The sequence below is a fragment of the Citrus sinensis genome, chromosome 7, assembly GCF_022201045.2.
Source record: "Citrus sinensis cultivar Valencia sweet orange chromosome 7, DVS_A1.0, whole genome shotgun sequence".
Taxonomy (NCBI): Eukaryota; Viridiplantae; Streptophyta; class Magnoliopsida; order Sapindales; family Rutaceae; genus Citrus; species Citrus sinensis.
In genome coordinates, this window is record NC_068562.1 from 25,511,885 (window position 1) to 25,535,069 (window position 23,185).

Sequence of the window (23,185 nt, forward strand, 5' to 3'; positions counted from 1 at the left end):
CCAGAAAAGTTAATAATATTAATAATAATAGTGACAAAGTAAAAATGAAAGTTCACCCGTTCTACATGACCATGCAGGGAAAAAACATTCAACCATGATCAAAATCTATCAAAATCATCAGCCTGTGTGATAATTTATGTTGGAAATACAAAATCTGAAGATGAAACCAACTGACTGATAATTTTGATAGCCTAGGCAGATGGGGAGGCTGCTGCTCCCTCTTCGGAGAAAAATGGAATGGGTTTGGTGGGTGCAGGAAGACGACCAATGCTATCAACTTTATCTTGCAGTTTAGGAGGCGGCCTAGCTGGTCTTGGCAGCAACCTTCCCTTCTTCTCAAACCACTCCGGCTTTAGCAATGCCCGCAAACCCAGCTTGTTGTAATGCACTCTTCTGACAGAACCACCGGCAGCTTCAACTGCTGCTTTTGCCCTAACGGTTACTCTTGACGCCTGTTAATGTAGTAACAGAATTGCGACTTTAAAATAAAGGAAAAGGCAAAGTGTATTCTGCAAATTAACCACAATCTCTGGTTTGATGGGTTAAGTCTTTGTTTCCAGAAACAGAGTCAGTGGCTCAAACCCTCAAAGCATCTACTTGTTACCACTATCCTAACTATTAAGGTAATAAGGTTGTAGTGTGTATAGTGCTACTAAGTGTAGAAATTGATGACCTTACGAGGAACAGCAGGAGAATATGTCCAGCGATCAAAAAGTATAAGCTTATGTCAATTCATTCATAAATGTTAAAGAGATTGAGTTTTGAATATTCTAGAGAGGCACAACTGTCTAAAGAGAGATGCTTTAATCTTTTCCATTTTGTGCAAATTTTATATTTAAATCATTAATTAAGGTAATTATGACAATAAGGTGCACAGAAGTACCACAGAGGGAGAGAGGCTGCGGAAAGTATAATCATCTCTTGTGAAGATCAAGTCGCGGAAGTTAGTAACGTCTATTACAGGATCTAAGAATTCTTCTTTTCATTATGTTTCTTTTGGACATCCCGAGCATTAGGATTGAAACTGAGAGGTTTTATTTTCCAATCACATCCTAGATTTCTCGGTAAGTCTGAATAGAACAATAAGAAATACAATCTCTAACCTAAGATGTACAATTACCTCAAGATGAATTGGCCACTTGATCTTTTCAGCTCCACGACCCATCAATCTTACTCCATCTTCTATCTGCTTCCCTATTGCTCCAGCATCCTATAGAATAGGATAATTATCACCATGCATCACACCACACAGATGGAACAATAAAGACTCAGAAATAGAGAAGTTCCAGTACCTTGAGAGTTTTCATTGTAATTAATTCATGAGAATCTATCTTCCCTGCATTTATTAGATATGCAATCTTTCCCAAACCTACTGGCTGCCAGAAAAGATACGCAACATCAAGGAGTGAACCAGAAGAAATGAGACACATTGAAAACCTCCTTGAAACAGAAGCTTAAACACATAATGCCAATGGGAGTATAATTAATACATCATCTTCAAACAAAGAATATAAGCTACGAAAGTTTCAACATCTTCTATCTTCTTTAAATTGGATGGTACTGAAATTAAATAAAATCACCTAGAAGATTTCTAAAACTTTGCAAGCACATAAACAAAGGCAATTAACCCATATCCCAATGAATTAACTTTCAAGGTACCTATTGACATTTCTTCTATACTAGCGCTAAAGATGAAATTGAAACCATCATATACATATTTGGAGGGACGGATCTTCCTCAAAAAACAAAATAGCATCCAAAAAACTGTCTGTCATTTCTACGCTAGCATGTAAAAGAATCCAATTTCATAGTCATTTGGCAGATATATCTTATTTGTGCTAAAAGCTCACAATTGTGAACAAGATCCGATTCTTAAGCAAAACAATGGATTCCCCCCGATGAGATCAAGTTAATTAAGCAAAATTCATATTCCCCACTTAGGTACAACCTGAGCTTAGGCAAAAGCATAAAATTTCACTCCATTTACATCAAATTGCATTTAACCTAACGTGCTAACTTGACATCAAGCGATAAATACACACATATTCTCAGCAACAACAACACAATCACAGCTAAAAAGGAAATTAATTCCCGCATTATCTCATGATATAATCAAAAGGGTACCTGAAAGGTGAGGCTAAAAGGGTTCTTAAACCCACGTTTGGGCAAACGACGACGCATTGGCGTTTGACCACCTTCAAATCCAAACTTCATAGTTCCTCTTGCCTTCTGTCCCTTGTGGCCTCTCCCTGCAGTCTTCCCTTTACCTGACCCAATACCTCTTCCTTTTCTTGTCTTTTGCTTTCTAGGCACTTTGTCTCTCAAATCATTCAAGCTTAATAGGCTAAAAGACCTAATGCCCATAACAAATTGACTCGAAATTTGCTCGTTCGGGGTTGAATTAGGGCATTGTGCAAATTGAAGGGATTGGAATGGAACTGCTCTATGGTTTAAAGTGGGTATTGAGCGAACTACTGCAATGTTGTTGAGGATTGAAGTTGAGAGAAGTGAAGATACTCTTCTTCTGATCATTTTTTTGGGAATTTTTTTTTTCCTCTTTTCGGCCGGTTGATTGATTGGGGGTTTTGGGTTTTGGGCTAGTTGCAGGGGAAACCGGGTTTCAGGGTTCACTGAGGGCTGTGATCCGGAACTGGCGTTTACATTTGAAGAATAAACTTGGTCGAATGGTCTCTTGCCACGTAAAGCAATCGTAAGACGGGAATAAATTTGTCTTGACCCTCCTCGACTTTGGCTAGATTAGTGATAGAATTTATTGTTTTTCTATATTTGGTTAAAAGTACAGAAGAAATATGAATTAAGAATTCCCGCCCAAGAGTGTTTTATGAGGATATGTGGAGCTATTATAATGCTTGTAAAAACATAGTGAAAGAGGAATGGATGAAGTGTGGAAGGTGGAGTAAGGGGGATCCTGTAAAGATTTTTAAAAGAGCACCAACAATTCTCTGGCACAGCTGCAGATGTGGAGCAAAAAAGAGTTTGAAGGCTAAAAAGAAAAGCTAAAACAGTTAAAGAAAAAACTTTTTGAAATGAAGCACAATTTTAAACAATGGGAAGAAGTAAATAAAATCAAAAGCACGAAGGAACAAATTGAAAAAATGTTACTAGACGAGGAAGTGTATTGTAAGCAAAGATCTCGAGCGGATTGGTTGAAGGAAGGGGATAAGAACACAAAGTATTTTCACTTAAAAGCTTCATCTAGAAAAAGAAAGAACTAAATATGGGGAGTCATGAACCAGCAAGATGCGTGGGTTGATGATCGAGAGGGGATCAAGAAAGAGTTTTGCAGTACTTTGAGAATTTATTTGCTACATCCAGCCCATCAGAAGAGCAAATAGAGGTTGCTCTAACAGGATTGAGGCTGAAGGTCAACTCAGAAATGAACAGCCACCTGGATTTGCCTTTCACGGAGGAGAAAGTTTCAACATCCCTTTCCCAAATGTGCCCAAACAAAGCTTCCGAACTTGATGGACTGCCAACAACCTTTTTCTAAAAGCATGGGAACTCAGTAAAGCTTGGCATCATTTCCACTTGTCTCCACATCCTGAATGATAAAGGTACTATTACTCCTCTTAATCACACCCACATTGTATTGATCCCGAAAATTCATAAACCTCAGAGAGTGACAGACTTTAGGCCAATAAGTTTATGTAATGTTATTTATAGGATTGTGGCAAAAACAATTGCAAATAGGTTGAAACAAATTCTCCATCAGGTTATACCCCCAACTCAAAGTGTTTTTATTTCTAATCGTCTAATTACTGAAAATATAATAATTGGTTATGAATGTTTACACAAAATCAAACATAGTAAGGGGAAAAAGCATGGGCCGGTGGCTCTTAAGTTAGATGTTAGCAAGGCTTATGATATAGTGAAGTGAAATTTTTTGAAGCATACAATATTAAAGCTAGGCTTTTAAACCAAATAGGTGGATCTAATTATGCATTGTATTACAATAACTTCTTTTTCTGTTGTTATCAATAGAATAGTTACATGATTAATTCACCCACAAAGAGGGCTTAGACAGGGATGTCCTCTTTCTCCCTATCTTTTTTTAATGTGTACATAGGCGTTTTCCAACCTCCTTGTGCAGGTAGAAAAACAAAGGCACATTCATGGGATTCATTTCTACAAAGATGCACAAGTCTCCCACCAATTATTTGCGGATGACAGTTTAATCTTCACCAGAGTAGCATTAGAGGACTGTAAACATTTGAAGGCTTTATTCGATATATATATATATATATATATATATATATAATAGCCATATTGCTCTCTTGTGTTGGGATTGTAGTAGCCACCTGAGAAGATAAATCGTGTACCTCTGAGTCCTATGAAAGCAAGCAAGGCACATTTAAAATATGTATTAAATTAATTGAAAATGAATGTGATAAATTAATTAAAATTGCTTTGATGTAATAGATTACCTCTACAGTTGTACTTTATGAAGCATTGTTCGACTTCTATTTTGGCTTTTTAAATTGCTTTTGCTTTCTTTGACAAGGTGGATGACCCTTACGACAATATACTACTGGATCCTGTATCATTTCAATGCAACTTTTGGCCCCACCAACAATAGTTGTATCGTTGCTTTCAGAACGAATATTTAGATATACATCCTTTATTACTTTCTCGATCCAAGCCAAAACAATTTTATGACTTTCTTTATTTTTTGAAGTTACATGAGCAACATCATAAAAAGCAGCACACCCTTCTTTGTATCCCTGATGTTCAATGCTCGAACTCCTTACATTATAACTGACTTTCACTCTATTGTAGTATCTCCGCACATCTTTTCCTCATCTTCATATGATATACTTCTCAGGAAGTAATTTTATATGGTTACGTATCAACACTGCAATGGAGTATTTGCAAACAGTCCCTTTACACTCAAACATTTAATACAACAAATTTCATTGTCATCTTTTTCAAAAAATAACTTTGAAAGTCTTCTCTTCACTCTTTCCATCATTTTCAATAACTTCATATTCTGATCCCTCACAACTGTAAACCTAACAATACATCTTATCCATTAGCTCCTGTTGAAATTCTTGAAACTTGCAAGTCGTGTATGCTTCTTTAACTTGTTTTCCTATTGCGAAATTAGTATGACATGGCATTCGTTGGCTGAAACTCCTAGCATTTGCTTGCCATCTTTTCTCAATTTTACTTTCTATTGCTTTATCATATTTATCCACAAATTGCTTCAAAGTTGTTTTTGAGTTAACATGCCTATCAAAGAAAGCATTTATACTCTCACTACGTTAAGTGATTGAAATGCCGGCAAAAAGCATTTATATTCTTACTACGTTAAGTGGTTGACATGCCAACCTAAAAAGTAGTTTTAACAAAACATGGAACCCAACGATATATTTCCTCATATAAACCATTTAACTACTGATTACTACCAAGATCATATTTATCTGACATATCATGTCAAGCTTCCCAAATTTAACAGAAGTCTGTGAATCATAAACAACAGAATGCAATGAAACTCTAATGCCATGATATTCTGACTACCTTCGCAATTTCTCAAGCACCTTCTTCAGGATATGCCACAAACACCATCAATCCTTAGTATTTGGAAAAATAATCTGAATTGCATTTTTCATCGCTTTGTCTTGGTCTGTGATGATTCCAAGGGGAGGACAACTAGATATACATAATAGTCATATGTCAAATGAACGTAAGTGTCTTTGTGTCCTCATCCGAAATCACCTACATCCTAACAAAATAGAATGACCGTGATGATTAACTCCAACAAAAGGAGCAAATGGCATGTCATACTTATTCGTAAGGTATGTGATGTCAAATGTAACAATATTTCTAAAGTCTCTGCATGTTGCCCCTGCTTCTTGAATCTACCAAAAATACATTTTTTAACCAACCCTCCTCATCCAAGTCAAGACTGAAGAAAAAATCAATCATTCTTTGCTTGCATTTTGTAAAAATAATTCTGAATTCAACAACATCCCCTTCTCCAAGCCTTAACCACCTCATTTTTGTCAACATGATTTCAAGCATCGATTTCTAATAATGGGACATTTTCAAAGCCATCAGCCTCAACAACAATAGACTTGAAACTTTGAGCCATTTTAATTCATTTTTCTTCATGTATTTCAAGCTGCTTTTTTACATAAGGACTAATGGTACGTTTATATCAATAATCCCTACTCTTGCTCGGACTTACGCATGGTTGTGTTTAAGGTACAAATTTCAAATTACCCATTTTCCACTAACAAAATTCAAACGTCCTCCAATTTTAGCATTGCATCCAATTTTCTAATTAGGTTGAATTCGCAAACCATGATTGGATTTGCTTTTTGACTTGTCATTTCGCCCATAAGTAAATGTCACATATCTCATACTCTCATCATCCCCCTTTTTACAAGATCTCAGCATCACTGGAAACTCCTCTTGTTGGACATAAGTTTTGTAATATTCAAACGTTTCATCAAAACTATTAAAACACATCCCAACCTTAGCCTCAACTTTTTCCACCAATTTTTCACTATTTCCTTCAAAATCAGCCTCCTGTGGATCCTGTAATTCCTCTACTTCATCAACCTAGTCCATTATTATTGCAAATTAAAATAATTTAGAACATTATTAATTAATTATCCCAAATTCATTAAATTTAGATGATATTGAAACAAATGCTCACGATTCAAAATCAAACAACTCAAGATTCTATTCAAAATCAAATAGTTCAAGATTCATTAAATTTAGAAACAAATTAAAATAATTCAGAATATTATTAATTATCCCAAATTCATTAAATTTAGAAACAACAATATAGAAACAAATGCTCAGGATTCAGCTCACAATTCAAAATGAAATAGCTCAAGATTCATTAAATTTAGAAACAAATTCATAATAATATTAATTAATTATCCCAAATTCATTAAATTTAGAAAGGATAATATAGAAACAAATGCTCAAGATTCAAAATGAAACAGCTCAAGATTCAATTCAAAATGAAACAGCTCAAGATTTAAGTAAAAGTTGAGGAACCAATACGTTATCTTATGGCTAAACCCACGTACAAATTGAAACTCAACTTTGAGGAACCAATCAAATCTCCACTGTAAATGTTGAAACTCAACTTTCAGGGAAAATGTTCTTACCCACTGCAATTTGAGGTATCATCTTTATTCAAGCTTTTATTTTGCTTTTTTCACATTTATCTAAGCTAAATCCAGTGCCCAAAATGAAGAAAACAATTAAGAGATTATGTACTCATGGTTTTGTAGCTAGAGTGCTGTAGTTGAAATAGAAATTGAAGGAGAAAGCATACGCCCGACAGAATGCTTAAATTAAAAGAATTCATTATCAAATGATGTCGTGTAGTTGAAACGGAAATTGAAGGAAAATAAATGCTCGACACAGCGTTGGCACTCAAATTAAAAAAAAAATCAATATCAAAACGACGTCGATTTTTAGGGATTTTTGGGTTTTGACTCGGGGTTTGACCCGGCAGGGGCGGATGCAGCACATGACCAGTGGGGGCTCCCCCACTGGCCAAAAAACAATTTAAAAATAAAAGAGAAAAATATTTTAATTTTCTAATTAGTCCCCATTAAATTTATTAAAATAGTCACTATAAAATATAAACCCCCATAAAATTTAAACTTTAACTTTTAAAAAATATAAAAATCTATATTTTAATTAAAAATAATGATAGCCCACCACCCAAAATATTTTCTATTCTAAAAAATATGGTTAATTCTTCCAGTTTATATAATAATAGTGGAACAAACGTTTTCAGTAATAAAACTCATGAAGAATCATCTTTGGAATCGGATGGGATAAGTGATAGTTTAGTTGTTTATATAAGAAACAATAAATTTAATAATATTGATAATGAGTCTATTGCATAACAAAAATGCGTAAAGACTAATTATAAATGTATTAGTAAATATTTTATATATTCAAAATTTTAGTTTTTTATATTTTACTATTATCTAATTTAGCCCCTGGTAAATTATTTTTCTAGATCCGCCACTGTGACTTGGGGCAAATATTAACGCTGTTTTTTAAATGTGATTAGTCCATTCTCATCCATATATATATATTGATGCTCTGTTATCAAAAATACTGCAATACTTTGAGGTGTATCAATCGTCCACCCTAAATTGACAAAAGCTATCTGCCAACCACCAAACCGTTAGCTGTCGTTTGACAGTTAATGGAATAATAGTGAATTAACGATTTTGCCCTTGAAAATTATCACTTGTATACCCTTAAATTCTTTTATTATCATTTGTATACTCTTAAATTATCACTTGTATCAAATGAAAAGACTAAATTACCCCTCTAGCGTTATCCTATTTAAACGACAAGTAACAGTTTGGTGGACGGCAGATACATTTTGTCAACTTAGGGTGGACGATTGATACACCATCAAAGTATTGTAGTATTTTTTATAACAGAGCATCTATAGGGTATATGAATGATAATTTCTCATATATATATATATATATATATATATATATTATTTAACCATTGACTACTTTGATCATATAGAATTTAATTATACCCTTATAAAAATTAAGGTAGAAAAATATTATTCACCCTCACAGTTGGTTCCAAAAATGTATTTCTCATTTTGGTTCTAATCATTATAAGTTAAAAAAAAAAAAGCATACAATCACCGCTAATTTTATTGTCATGATTACATATGAATTGCTCAAACTTTCTATTTCAACTATCGAATCTTTTAGCCGCTTCTAAACATGAAGAATTTAAAGCTATAATTTGTAGGTGCAATTGTATTTGCACATGCCGTGAGACAATACTCATTGACATTATTTTAATTTTTAATAGTTACTCTTTTCTTTTCTTTTTTTCTCTCTCCTCTCTCTCCCTCATTTCCCCCCTTCTTTCCTTCATTTTCTCAAATCTCAAACGCCCACTATAAAATATTTTTTTTTAGATTTTATTATCTTAGAGAATTATATTTTGTACATGATGAAATAACTTTAATGGGTAAAAACTAAAAATTAAAAGAAAAGACTATTTGAACCCATAAATGTATTTGTTATACGAGGATGGTTTAGAAATAAAAAAATATTAAATGAAAATGCATTTGAACTTTAAGGAGTGATTTTAGGGGTTAGAGTAATGAATTAACTGTAATTTTTTTTTTATCACAATAGGGTCAAAATATAATAAAATAGAGAGTAAGAAGTTAAGTGCAATTTGCCAATAACAAAAGACAAAAAGTGGGATATGCTGTGATAGCCGGACGGGCGGACCCCTGGATTTAGTTGTTAATTACTGAAGAAATTCGAATAATTAACATCTACAAAACTTAAAAAAGAAAAAAGAAAAAAGAAAAATTGCTGTAAACTTATAATGACGTGGCTTAAATCTATTGGCCGGAAAGCGTTGTAGTGACATAGCACGTATAAAATTGACAAGCGAAGGCTTCATATAAGAGTCTTCCCAATTCCCATCGTGGTTTTACGAATCAAAATTTGCAATTGCTGCTTCTTCGACGATCTGAAATTTTTCGAGTGGAGTCAGTGAGTTATTCTATCCATTTATTTGGATCTGATACATGCTTTTTAATTCATCTATTTATTATTTTCTGATAAGTTGATGCGTTAATTATCTAGATCTGATTTTTATATTAGCAAAATTTCTAGGCCTAGGTTTTTTTTTTTAATTCTTGATTATTTAATAACTTTCATAAATCATGAAATTGGAAATTCAAAATTAATTTTGATCAAATTATCTTCGTCCCAAACAACCCAAAATCGAAGAGTTCGAAACAGCTGGTAATCTTGAGAATTATTAACGGATCTTTCTTTGTTAGTTTGAGTTGAATTGAACAATTGTTGATCTGCGACTGTGAATCGCGTAGGTGCTTTTAGTTAATTGGTAATTGGAAGCTTTTGTTTTAGATATTTTTGAAATGGGTAATTTAAATTTTTGAGTGATATTGCAGAAATGGCTTTGACCGGACCTGCACCGCCCAGAGGAAGCGCAGCAGCTACTGCAAATATGCGTAGGAGGAGGACGAGCAGTGCTGGGGCTGGGGCTGGGGCTGGGGCCTCGGGAGGTGCAGCTGGTACCATGCTCCAGTTTTACACAGATGATGCTCCAGGACTTAAGATCTCTCCGAATGTTGTGCTTGTCATGAGCATTGGATTCATTGCCTTTGTTGCTGTTCTTCATGTCATGGGAAAGCTTTACTTTGTCCGAAAAGAGTAGAGCAGCCTGAATTTGATAGCATACTAAATCTAAATTCGGTATGATGTGTCTGGATTTTGAAAACCAGATTTAGCTTTCGTTCAGTTTACTGGTGGTTGAGGTTGCTTAATGTAGTTGTAACTCTGGAGAGAATGACTCTTATTCAATGCCTTAAAGACTGCAAAATATCAATCTTTTCTTCTAATTGAAAATGTTACTATTTGGATGAATTTTGTGTTGGATGTTGGCTGCATATAATTATCTTCATTACATGTGGTTTAAATAAAGTTCAATTTTTGGAACTTGATATGGTCTTTATAATCCATAGCTCAAAGCTGGGTCATCAGGCACGTCTGGATTAATCATTCTTGTTCCATTGTCTGATCAACAGTTTTGTACTTGGGTGTCTGTGGCCTTTATGGATTATCAATCAAAGTGGAAGAAGCATGTCTTTCTATTATATATAAAATGATATAATGTCAGTTTTATCATCTTTCTCACCTTTCCAGTTGTGTGTCCATGTCTTCTGTTTGTTAAATCCATTGAATTCGGCTTTTCTTGATAGATTTGACTTCACAAGGCTGTCATTTGCTGCATCATGTACAAAACGATTTTGACTAAAACGGAGTTGATTATAGGAGTTATAACGACAATCCTGTAGTATCACTAAAGTAAAAATCAAAAGTTATTTGGTGATGATTGTTAGACTTTTTAGGGATATTGAATTCTTAAGACTCTGTTGATCTCTGTAGTAGGGAATTCAGAAACAGATTAATCCTTATGACTCTGTTGATCCTTTTAGTGGGGGATTCAGCAAGAGACTGATTGTGGATGGTTTTGAGTTTAAATACCGGAACCAATTCACTCCTTATGTTACCATACTTGGACTAGCTTCTTTCTAAAGGAAAAATCCCTTGGAAATTGCCAGTTCTATCATTGAACTACTGGCAACCATAGAGACTACTAGCTATGACCTCCTGCAAGAAATTAAAGCAGATGCCACAATTTGCTGAGGAATATAACACCCAAGTTAAATGTGCTGTTTGGTGATTGAAACAACCATAAATTCAGCTATAGTGTAACTGATATTTGGTGCAATTTCATTATTGGACCCAGAAGTTGAAATTTTCAGATGGCAGGGGAATAATAGCGAAAGCGGTGGGATCTGAAACATAGAACTTGATCCCAGGGTCTATATCTATAGCAGGCTAAGTTCCCTGAAAAATTCAGAGTTGTATGAAAAATGAATGAGCCTTCTTCAATGCTGTAGAGACTACAGGATTTTAGTCTTGGTTTTCATCTAAGGAAAATATTACTATTAAAGATGGATTTTTTTATGTTGGATGCTGGTTTTCATATGTGATATAATGATATAACTCACATTTGGTTAAATAAAAGTCCAATTTACAGACTGTCAGGAACTTGCTATTGTCTCTAGAATCTATGGCTTAAAGTTGGGTCATCCAAGACCTCAGGATTAATCATTTTTGTTTCTTTGTTTTGAGTCCCACAATCAGATACCATTTGGGTGTCCACAGCCTTTATGAATTAGTTTGCTTATCTATCTTGAAGAAGCTTGTCGCACTGTTCTATTGGCGGGCATAAAACCAGTTCCTTCACCTTGCTCTTGTGTGCTTGTTTGCTGTTTTCTGTCTGTTGAAATTTGCTAATGTTGATAGGTTTGATATACTTGAGGCCTTCATTTGCGCATGCATATTCTTTTTGTATTACCACTGCAGAAATCATTAGTCTTTTAGAAACCTTGGGACAATGTTGATCTTTTGTGTGAGGGTTTCAGAAAGAAGTTGAAGGCAACTTTGATCTTTGTTTGAAATGTTCTTGTGGGATTCTTTCCTATTCTTTTAAGGATCCAAATCCAATGGCAGATGACAATTATATTTAGTTTCTTGGAAAGTGCATCTTTATCCCATTTTAAAACACAGGAAAAATAGTACATTTAAGGGAGGAAAAAAAAAATACTGAGCATGGGATTTTTTACATCTCCTAAAATGACTGGGATTCAATATGAGTTTCCTTCTCTATCTTTTGTGTTACAAGTTTATTTCAAATCACTTTCCTTTTTCCTCATGGAATAGAGAAAACTTTCTTTATAAATGTGAAAAATTCCCCAACGCATTACTCCACTGAAAACTTTCATATTTCATCAGTTTAATCCCTTTCAACAAATGCGGAAACAAACTTTTCTTGCTCAAGACCTTCCATGGCTTCTGCTCCCCGCAACCAAGGACAACGAAGATATCAAATCTTTTCTCAGCATAACAACAAACAAGCTCCACAATTTCAATCTTCCAGCAGCTCGAGGGAAAACAATCTGCGGATCATCAGCCGGTTGGCTAATCATGAACGACAACGTTTCAACAATCACTTTGATTAACCCTCTAAGCTCTGCTCACTTCCAACTCCCTCAAATTTCAACCAAGAAAGTGCTTATTCACAAAGCGATTCTATCTTCGGACCCCGAATGTGACCCATATAACTTTGTTGTTACGGCCATTTGCGGAGAAAAGAGAGAGCTTATTTATTACAAAGCAAGAAGTGAATCTTGGGAAACATTAGAAGCAGCAGGTTTTTATTATGATGATGTGATATCATATGAAGGGCGAGAGTTATTTGCTGTGAGTGACTATGGGAAAGTTGTTTGCTGCAAGGTTGATTCTTTGCCTCGTTTTAAAGAAATTTTCATGCCCTTTTCATTTCAAGGCAACAAGGTTTATCTCGTTTGTGTTGAGGGGGAATTGTTTGTTATTTTCAGAAGCTTGAGGGAACATTCACTTTTCTGCTATGAGACGTTTAAGTTCAGTGTTTCATTGCTGAATGTGGAGGAGGAGATTTCGGAAAGGATCAAAAGCTTTCCCGAGGTGGCGTTTTTTCTGGGGCAAAATCATTCTGTATGGCTGCCAGCAGATGAAGATATGCAGGGGGTTATCGGAAATCGTATATACTTCACCGATGATCGCAACATTGGTGGCGTTGGCAGCGGTGGCGAGGGTGGACATGATTTCGGCTGCTATGATATGGAAGAAGGTAGCATTGAGCCATTGAAGTGGTGTTGTTTTGATGCTCTCAAGTGTATTCATTTGTCACGGCCTGTCTATTTTATGTAATTTAATCAAAAGTTTGCAATGGATTTACTTTATAGAGAAATTGTCAATTTTCTCTTTATTGTAATTAATATATATCATTTGTCTCGTTGTTGTTCTCATAATAGTTAATAACTCCTCTAATAGCATAAGTTTATAATATTACTATTATTTTCAAATATACTTTTACTCATTTTTATTATAAATTAAATAAATCACATGAATGAAAATTAAAAAAAATAAAGTATTAAAAATAAGAAATATATGTTTTGATGTGAAAAAAATTAATAAAAAATATTTTCTTGTACTTTTTGCCTTTAATTTTAAAATATTATAAAATATTTACTATAAGAAAATGTTTACAAAATAAAAAAGTATGAAAAAAATTTTATTATTAATTTTTTTTGTTCACATCAAAACATATATTTCTTATTTTTAGTACTTAAATTTTTTATTTAGTTTCTATTCATATGAATTATTTAATTTATAATAAATATAAATAAAAATGTATTTGAGAATAGAGATAATATTGTAAATTTATGCTATCATAGGATTATTGATTATTATAAAAACAACATTAGGTAGATGATATAAATTGATTGCAGTAGAGAAGAAATTAACAATCTCCCTACTTTATATGTGCATATTATTAGTTTTAAGTGAAACAAAATGTCATTGCAAAATTTTGAACAACAAACATTAATTCTTTAGGGTTGTAGGGAACTGAAAAGTACACTGTCATTCGAAATTATTGTAAGTTAATTAAGATGACCTTGTAGAATTTAATTTTTTAAGATTTTGTTTAATGTACAATAATCGAGATTCAATTTTTTACTTCCATTTTCATTTTTACAAATTCTAATTAATTAAGTTGTCCCACTAGGGATAACATGATAACCCCGGTCCAGTACTCACCCGACCGAGAGTAGGATACAGTTAGGCCGAGGCTTCACTTGGGAAGCTCGAAGATTGAAAAAAAAAATATATATACACATTTTTTTTTTTTTTTTTTGACCACGAAATATCCTAAAGAGGACTCCAACTGTATGAGGCGCACAAGTTTTTCCAACAAAGGCGACTTTCCTATGACTCGAACTGGGGAGCAAACCCAATCAAGCCACTTAAAAGGACTCCATTACCAATAGAGCCAACACTTTGTTGGTTATATACACATTGTTTTAATTAGATCTTCTATTGCAAGAAAGTACCAAATCATAAAACCACAGCCACATCATAAAAAAAAAAAAAAAAGTCAAATTAGAAAAATGATATTTATCCACATGGTTTCCACAATAGTAACAGAAACAACGATAAATCCATATGTTACATTGGTGTTAATGTGTGTTTTCAACCAACAGTAACTCCACATAGTTTTACATTTTTTAAATTATTTTTTAATTAACGTAATCCCATATGGCTTTACTGTTGTTTCTGTCACCGTTTTGAAAAATTCTTTTAGGTGAATATTATTACTCGTCAAATTATAACTTGAATAAAGCTTAGGATTTCAAGAAAATTACTCTAAATTGGCAATCCTTGGAAAGGTCTAATAATTGTACGACAAGTGCTAGAGAAATATGATATCAGGGTTGTTGCAGAAAAATAAAGTACGACTGATGCTAGTGAGACATCCACTAATACTAGGATTTTCCCATCCTTCCTTTAAATCTGAAATATTGTTTTCTTTCCAGCTGTGTGTGGCTTAGATTGCCTTGTAATTCCATGACCAAAGGCATCTTCGCTTGAATTAATCCATGAGGATTTTAAGCATGCGAGGTTTAATTAGATAGTTGGTTTTTTTTTTTTTTTTAATATGTCCCATTTGTCCCTAAATAAATTTATACCCTATTACATACATATGTCCCAAGAAGGAGAAAAAAGTCAAAAATACCCTTAAAAGAACCATCTATCTATATTTCGTCACCTCACCATTTTGAATACTTTCCAATACCTCACAATATTTCCTCTCACAATTTTCTCCTCTCTCACCATTTCATCTCTTACCTCCAATATAAAGGTTTTTGATAAACTTAAACACTTCAAAAAAACTTAAAAGTAGGTGCATTATCAAGTAGTGGATAAGGTATGTTTGAAATTTAAATATTTTATATGTTTAGGGTTTGATTTGATTTCATTACAAGTATATTTGGTAATGTTTTATGAGTTTGTAATAGTAGATTATTCATTTCAGTGCTTGCACCCACACACACACACTATTGCATAAAATGTAGGGATTTAAGACCAAAATATTCAATTTAAGTTTTGGATAATTAATAAATGATTCTAGGAAGAAATTGAGTATGAAGTTGGGTAAGTCGAATATATAGTCGAGAAAGAAGTGAAGTAAAGGAGTGGATTAAGTCGATTATATAGTCAAGTAAGGAAGTCGAGTAAGTTGAGTATCTAGTTTTAGCAAAAGGTGAAGTTAATCGAGTAAGTTATGACGTAAGTCAGGTAGGAAGTCGAGAAATATGTCAAGTAATAATAAACTTAGTAGTAAAGTATAAGTCAAGTAATTAGTCGAGTAATATATAATATTTTGAGTAATTAGTAGAATAAGTCTTTGAACAAGTCCAGTAGAAGTCAAGTAAGTTGATGAGTAAGTCGAGTATAAATTGAGTAAATCTATTGAATAAGTTGAGTATTAGTTTTGAGCCTTTTGAACACACCCAATAAGAGCCAATGTCGTTACATAAGGAGTGATGCCTTGATTGTTGATTTATACTTTATTTATTTCCTTGATGTTGTTTAAACACGTATCAAATTTAAATTTATTTGTCTATACAGGGTTTGATGGCGGATCGAAGATGGTGTGTTGTCTTTAAGACATCTTGGAGTTTTTAGGCTATGGCTTGAGTGCTTGGAGCAAGTGAAAGACTATCCTAAGTCATTGTATGAGGATTTTCTCTACTGAAAATGTATAATAATGACTTTGCTAGTTGTTATGAGATGACATTATATTTAATGTTTGTTGGCTAATTAATGGTTGTTGGAAATACTATTATTTTTTAATAGTTCTTGTGTATCTTGGAAGATGATTACTTATTTATACAAATGAAGTTGAGAATTACGCAACTTCTATGAAAAAGTCGAGATTTTTTTAGGGGACTTAATTGGTTTCGGTTCAATTGAAATCAAGTATACTCAATTGGTTGCCAACTTTCATGAAAGAAGTCAAGAGTTTTTCAGAGAACTTAATTGGTTATGGTTCAATTGAGGTCAAGTGTACTCAACTCGTTACCCGAATTTTATGAAAGAAATTGAGAATTTTTCAGGAAATTTAATTGGTCATGGTTCAACTAAAGTTGAGTATACTCAGTTTGTTACCCGACCTCATTAAAGAAGCCGAGAATTTTTTTAGGAGACTTAATTGTTCATGATTCAATTAAGGTCAAGTACACTCATCTCGTTACTCGACATGATTAAACAAATTGAGAATTTTTTTGAGGAACTTAATCATTTTAGTTTAATTGAGGTCGAGTATTTTCAACTCATTACTTGACTTATATAAAAGAAGTTGGGAATTATGTTCAGGGGACTTAATTTGCTCTAGTTCAATTGAAGTTGAATATACTCAACTCATTATCTGACTTAATTGAGGATATTTTTGTAATTTTTCTCTTTATTTGAGTATATATGTGTAAAATTAAAGAGTGTAATAATTTTATATATGAGTAAAATTAAAGAGTGTAATAATTTAAGGCATATTTAGGGTATTTAGGGGGTAATGGGGGCATATCTCACCGAATTCTCCCTAGATAGTTTCTAACAAAATAAACTGATTTGTGTTTAATATGTAAGTTTAATTAGATATAATTTTGTCTTTTCATATAATTTTCATGAATGTTAAAGTCGTCAAATGAGGAAAAGAATTTTAAGAGATACCTAAAGAGGTGCCAATAGTCCAACTAATTATTTGTAACAATATTGTTCTCTATTCCAAACCGTGACCCATATGTTTCAGCTTGCCATTTGAAACAATAAGATGACAATGAAGTTGATTAATGACATTTTTGAGATATGTACTTTATTAGATTTTGTATTGTGGAATATAGTCTTAATACAATTATTTTAAAATGAGTAAATATTGGTTTAATGCTTATATTTTAAATTAAATGTTCGTTTAGTTATTATATTTTAAAAAATACCTTAGACGCCCCTGTTCTTTAATATGTTATATTTTTACTCTTATTATTTCTTTACTTTTATAATAATACATTTTCTATAATATTTTTGACATTAATTTATTTATCTATTGAAAAACTTAATTAGCAAATCAACTAATAATTATTTATTAGCTAATTAACCAACGAATATCATTCTAAAAGAACTAGTATTTTTTGTGCCCTTACAACAATCTTGTTGATTATTATTTTATAAATTAATTAATACCAACCAGCTTTAAACAATGTCTAATACCTTACAACAATCTTACTGATAATTGTTTATAAACAATTAATTTACAAAATTAATCCTAGAAGTACAATAATAACAAAAAAAATTTATTAATTTTTATTTTACTTTTAAGGTTGATTTGATAAATTAATGTTTTTTCTTTTCAATAATATCTCCAAGAATATTGTTGCAAAGGTATTATTGTAAAAATAAAGAAAAAGTAAGGGTAAGAGTGTAACGTATTTAATAAAAAGGTTGTCTTCAGGTGTTTTTTTAAAATATATGGATTAAATAAGTATTGAAGTGAAAATATAAAGACTAAATGGACATTTACCTGTTATAATTAATGCAAATATATACATGGGCGAATTGTTACCTAAATCATAATCAAAACAACACTCACCATTTTATGAAAACAAAATACACATTGCTCACAAACACATAATCATACATAAATGTGAGTAAAAAGAAGGGAAATATTAGTCATCCACTCAAAGATTACATGCTATAAAAATTGCTACAAAAAAATTTGAATGTGCTCAATTTTGTGCTCATTATTTAAAATGTGTATTTATCACGTATTAAAAAAATAAAATTTACTCTTACAAACTAACAAAACATAAGCAAATAAAAATTATAGTGGTGGTCATTTTGTAAAATAATTCTATCTTTTTAGTAGGCGGTGGATACATATTATAAATAATGGGTACAAAATCCAATAAATTTAATTTTTTTATAATATTTTCAATAACAGAAAATTTTTTGGGTGGATAGTTAGATGATTTTCTTAAAACTAATATGATTTGATGATATATACACGTAAGTGATGATCGTCCACTCTCTCACCAACTAATTATTACAAGAGATCATGCCTTAGACAAAAGCAATTTAAAATTGCACGAGAGAAGAAAAGATCAATTGTCTAATATCTCTAACAATAGCGAACAATAATGAATAAGCCCTTTAACTTATACTCAAAAGATAAAGAGCATTTTACTATCTGCTTTTCATTTTTTTAATTTTTAAATTCATTTCACCACATATAATCATAAATTGTGCAATGAGGAAAAGCAAAAAGGAAACAATTCTAAGTGGGGAGGCATGCATGAAAAATGATGGCATTTATGCATCCTCTTTAATTCAATATATCTCCATCAAACTTTGCCCACCTCCCTAAGAGGAGGTCTTCCTACTTTCTTATCTGCAAAGCATTAACTTTAATCATATTACAAAAACCCTTTATAACATACAAACATTGTTTGATATCTTCATCATTTGTTTGGTTCACTCCATTAATACACACAAAACATCAAAGCTAGCTTGCCATATTCTCTATATGTGTATGTTATAGCTGGGTTTTAAGTTGAAGCTGCTTGTGTTTGTACTCCTGCGGTGCAAAACAAGTGCACAGCTTCGGTGTGCTCTTCCTATGTAACTTCAACTCTTCAAGAAGTTTTAGCAGCAGTAGTGAAGCTAGCAATTGAAGCAACAATAACAAGTAGAGACATGGAAAAATTGCGTAATAATAATACTGAAGAAACACAAGGGCAAGACAAGAGCATTAATGGTTGCTATAATGGGCCTGATCACAACATTAAGCCAATCAGCCTGAAGAGTAATCTTAAGAAGACAACAACGATGGAATTGGAGGCAGAAAATCAAGTCATGAATGAGAAGACTACAGGAAGGAGGAAAGTAGTAACTTGGCCTGATGCTCACGGCAAAGATATTGCCCATGTTCACGAATTTGAGCCTGGGTAAAATTAATTTATTTATATATCTTGCTTGATAATGAAATTAACCTTGTATTACATGGTTCTTTCTAATTAGGAAGCCCTCATTTTATAAAATGAATGATGATAATCTTGTCATATAAACCAAGTTTATAAATTTGTATCTTAATTGATACACAAAATATTGATTTAAGAACTTTGTAAGCATAATCTTATTAAGTTTTCAAAAATGCTAAAGATACATAAGGAAGACAAAAGGTACCATAACATTATATAATTTTATAATATTAATTGATTATTATTTTATTTTTCTCTTACACCGTATGATCTTATAGTTTATTATGTCGCCCTTCTATTGAATGCTTTTGTTCAAATAGCACTAATATTAAGTTTAAACGAGCTTACAATTTCAATAATTTTCACTATAGCTTTATGTTGAAAGCAGTGCTACGTCAGAAGATGGAGAGCTTGGGAGAATAAGGAACTCTTGCGTTTGCACAATTCAATGAGATAAACAAGACATCAATGGTATGATATATACCACAGTACCGTAGATTAATAAATGATTGGAATGTGAGTCAAGGTTTAATTAGTTGTCAATCTTCTAATTAGTAACCTATTGTTAGATTCTCCTCGTGCTCTTCGAAGTACAATACCTGAATTGTCGTAGAATCATCATGGGTTGGATTAACTTTTAGACTTTTAGTTCACTCCATAGGGAATAATTAATAGTGTGACGTACGTTTTCGCAAACGGGTAAATGCTTTTGTGATCTATATACTTTGATATGTTTAGATCTTATATTTTAAAAATATTTCAAAACATCCATACTAATTAAGGCAAACTCTATCTTACATGCATGTAAGATACATGCCTCTCACATGAATAGTGTATATGTGGGACCCACACACTATTTATGTGAGAGGCATGTATCTTACATGCATGTAAGATAGAGGATCCCTACTATTAAATGTATTACGTTTCCATCCTTTTTTTTTTTACAATAATACCTACGTAGCAATATTTTAAAAAATATCAATAAAAAGAAAAATATGTTAATTCATCAAATTAGTATTAAAAATAAAATAAAAATATGTAAATTTTTTATGTTATTATTTCACTTCTAGAATTATTTGAAAATTTTAAATTTTTATATACAAATATTAGTAAGATTGTTGCAAGGATATTAAATTTTACTTTAAGTTTATTAGTATTAATTTATTTATAAATAATTATTAGGAAAAAAGACACCTGCATTGGTTTGGGAAAATGGTTACAAAAACCCTTAATTTTCAATAAGGGACATTAAGACCCCCTTTTGACCATAATACCCTTTGACTTTATAAACTCAAAAAATTGACCCCAAAATTTTATAATAAATAGAAATATAGCATTAAAATAAATGTAATAATCTATATTTAAAATAATTTTAACATTTAAAAATATTTTGATATTTTACAATCTATTAGACATATCTTATCATGTTAAAGTAATTTTTAATAATAAATAGAAATATAATATTAAAAGAAATTAATTAAAGTTAAAATTATTTTCAATATTATGTAAAAAATTAATTTTAATATTATTAGTAGGGAGATATTTTGTTAATTGTAAAATCTATTTAATCCAAAGATTTATTTAAAATCTTTGTAATAAATAAAAATATATTATCAAAATAATAATTTAAAATTTTAATATTATTTTAAATGTTAAAAATAATTTAATATTATTAGTGTACTAGATAGATTATGTTATTTATATTATATTTATATTAATTAAAAAATTTAAAGTCAATGTTCTAATTACTGTATTTAAAGGATATTATGGTAAAAATGGGGTCTTGGTGTATCTTTTTGAAACTTTTTGGGCCTTTATGAGCATTTCTTCAAACCTCAGGGGTGTTGGTGTCATTTTCCCTAATTATTAGCAAGACTGTTGCAAAGTTTAGAAAAGAAAAAATCCTAATCTTTTTTCTTAAAATGGTGAGTGTCTTTTTTCATACTGATATTTATTGGTTAATTGGTTAATTTATTTGTTTAACAAATAATTATTGGTTAATTTGTTAATTAATTTATTTATAGATAAATTAACTAATGTCAAGAATATAATAACTAGGATATTATTGTAAAAATAAAGAAAAAGTAAGTGTAAGAATGTAACATATTTAATAATAACTGGTATATTGAGGTATTTTTAAAAATATATGAATTAAACGAGCATTTAAGTTAAAATACAGAGACTAAACGAATATTTACCCTTTTAAAAATGTGTTGTTTCTTCCTCTTCTTCCTTTTTTTTTTTGTGTTATTTTCTCATTGAGATTATAATTTTCAGCTGAAATTAAAAGAAAATTATTATTTTGTGATTTTTCTGACCTTCTTTGGTCGTGGAAAATATGAACGAAGATGCACAAATTAAAAGAAATTAGATCATCGTAATTTCAGATATTATAATAAATTTGTGGATACAATATTGTATATAGGTTTTTTTTTTGGATATTATACTATTAAAGTATACAGGTCAATAATTTATCCCCACTTTAACAAATCCAGTATCCTAAATCAGATTAATACTATGATTCCTCATCTGGTGAGGGTTCCTACACTTTAGCATACAATTTTTTCAAGTTTCTGATGAGAAGTATTCTGTTACAGCCGACGTATGATTCTCTCTCTAAAATTTCCGTCATGTGCGCTGACCAGTTTTTGATGAGAATTGAGAAGTATTCATATGGAAAGTTAGTGTGAGAGCTCTTCATGTATGAATTCGGCATGGGCGGCATCTTCAATTTAGAAGAATATACTTCAATATGGATCGAGGCCCAATTTATTCAAAATATTGATAAGCCGACTATTGGCACCCCAGGAATCTCCTCATCAAACCCCTTCTTCAATTTTATTTATTTATTTTTGAAAATGTCATTTTTTTAATTAAGTACACTCTTCTAATTTTTTTTTTTTTATTGTTGCAACTCAAAATAATGCTGTGCTATTTTTATTTATTTCTTTTGCAACCTTATTGTAACCATACATATAGATTAAAAAATTTTCTAGGTGATGAATTTTTGAATGTTAATCATTGGTTTAAATATCACAAATTATAATTTGAAAGTAATCTTAAGTACAAGAACATTTACTCAATAAGAAATAGGAAAAGAACAATAGATTATTTTAAATTTGTACAATTTATTTTAGCTAGATAAGAAGTAACAAATAGAAATTTTTTTTTAAAAAAAGATTGATTGTGAATATAAGTAATTTATTAGGAAAAAAAATCCTATGTGTGTTTAATTTTTATTTCTCCTTAACTATAACTTTATTTGAAGTGGGCTTTCACGAGGATAATGAAGGGATGCAAATGGCTTCAATATTGAATGATTGAAACCAAATATAATCAAATACAATAATACGTATATTAATCTATATTTTTCATTTGATAATGATCAAGGTTCTTGCCATATTTAAATTTTATAAATTCCATAACAGTCTTGATTCTTACTATATATAAGTTCCATAGTGGTCTTGATTTCGACCACTTATTTTTGATTGAGGAGGATCTTCATCTAATTCTGTTCTTGATCTTTAGGAATAAATGACTCCTATGATTTTATTCCCATCTTACCATATATAATGGTCTTGATTTTCTATAATATATGTTTGATTGAGGATGATCTGAATAATAATATCTTTACTGAAAATAACATAAAATTTCGTACAAAAACCACAATAAACAAAAAAAAAA

At 31.4% G+C, this 23,185-nt stretch overlaps 3 protein-coding genes across 5 annotated transcripts; 2 read left to right on the forward strand and 1 right to left on the reverse strand.

Moving 5' to 3' along the window:
• Positions 1–2,619, reverse strand: LOC102621216 (uncharacterized). The gene is made up of 4 exons (XM_006464505.4): positions 2,125–2,619; positions 1,293–1,376; positions 1,121–1,210; positions 1–452 (listed from the first exon to the last, which is right to left on the reverse strand). Exons 1-4 carry the CDS (start codon positions 2,530–2,532, stop codon positions 192–194), a joined length of 843 nt encoding a protein of 280 aa, XP_006464568.1. The 5' UTR covers positions 2,533–2,619; the 3' UTR covers positions 1–191.
• A 6,716-nt stretch (positions 2,620–9,335) lies between these two features.
• On the forward strand, positions 9,336–13,458 carry LOC102621509 (protein transport protein Sec61 subunit beta). 2 transcript variants are annotated; one of them, XM_025098956.2, is made up of 2 exons: positions 9,336–9,545; positions 9,971–13,458. In XM_025098956.2, exon 2 carries the CDS (start codon positions 12,402–12,404, stop codon positions 13,338–13,340), a length of 939 nt encoding a protein of 312 aa, XP_024954724.1. In that variant the 5' UTR covers positions 9,336–9,545; positions 9,971–12,401; the 3' UTR covers positions 13,341–13,458. The 2 variants fall into 2 exon arrangements, with proteins under 2 accessions (XP_024954724.1, XP_006464569.1); XM_006464506.3 differs by having other exon boundaries at positions 9,379–9,545; positions 9,971–10,445.
• Positions 13,459–18,932: 5,474 nt separating this feature from the next.
• Positions 18,933–22,466, forward strand: LOC107175720 (uncharacterized). Of its 2 annotated transcripts, XR_001507233.3 has the most exons (3): positions 18,933–19,468; positions 19,890–19,972; positions 22,099–22,466. XR_001507233.3 is itself a non-coding variant. In XM_052431447.1 (2 exons), exons 1-2 carry the CDS (start codon positions 19,218–19,220, stop codon positions 19,951–19,953), a joined length of 315 nt encoding a protein of 104 aa, XP_052287407.1. In that variant the 5' UTR covers positions 18,933–19,217; the 3' UTR covers positions 19,954–20,181. The 2 variants fall into 2 exon arrangements, 1 of the variants encoding a protein (XP_052287407.1); XM_052431447.1 differs by lacking the exon at positions 22,099–22,466 and having other exon boundaries at positions 19,890–20,181.
• Positions 22,467–23,185: the final 719 nt, after the last annotated feature.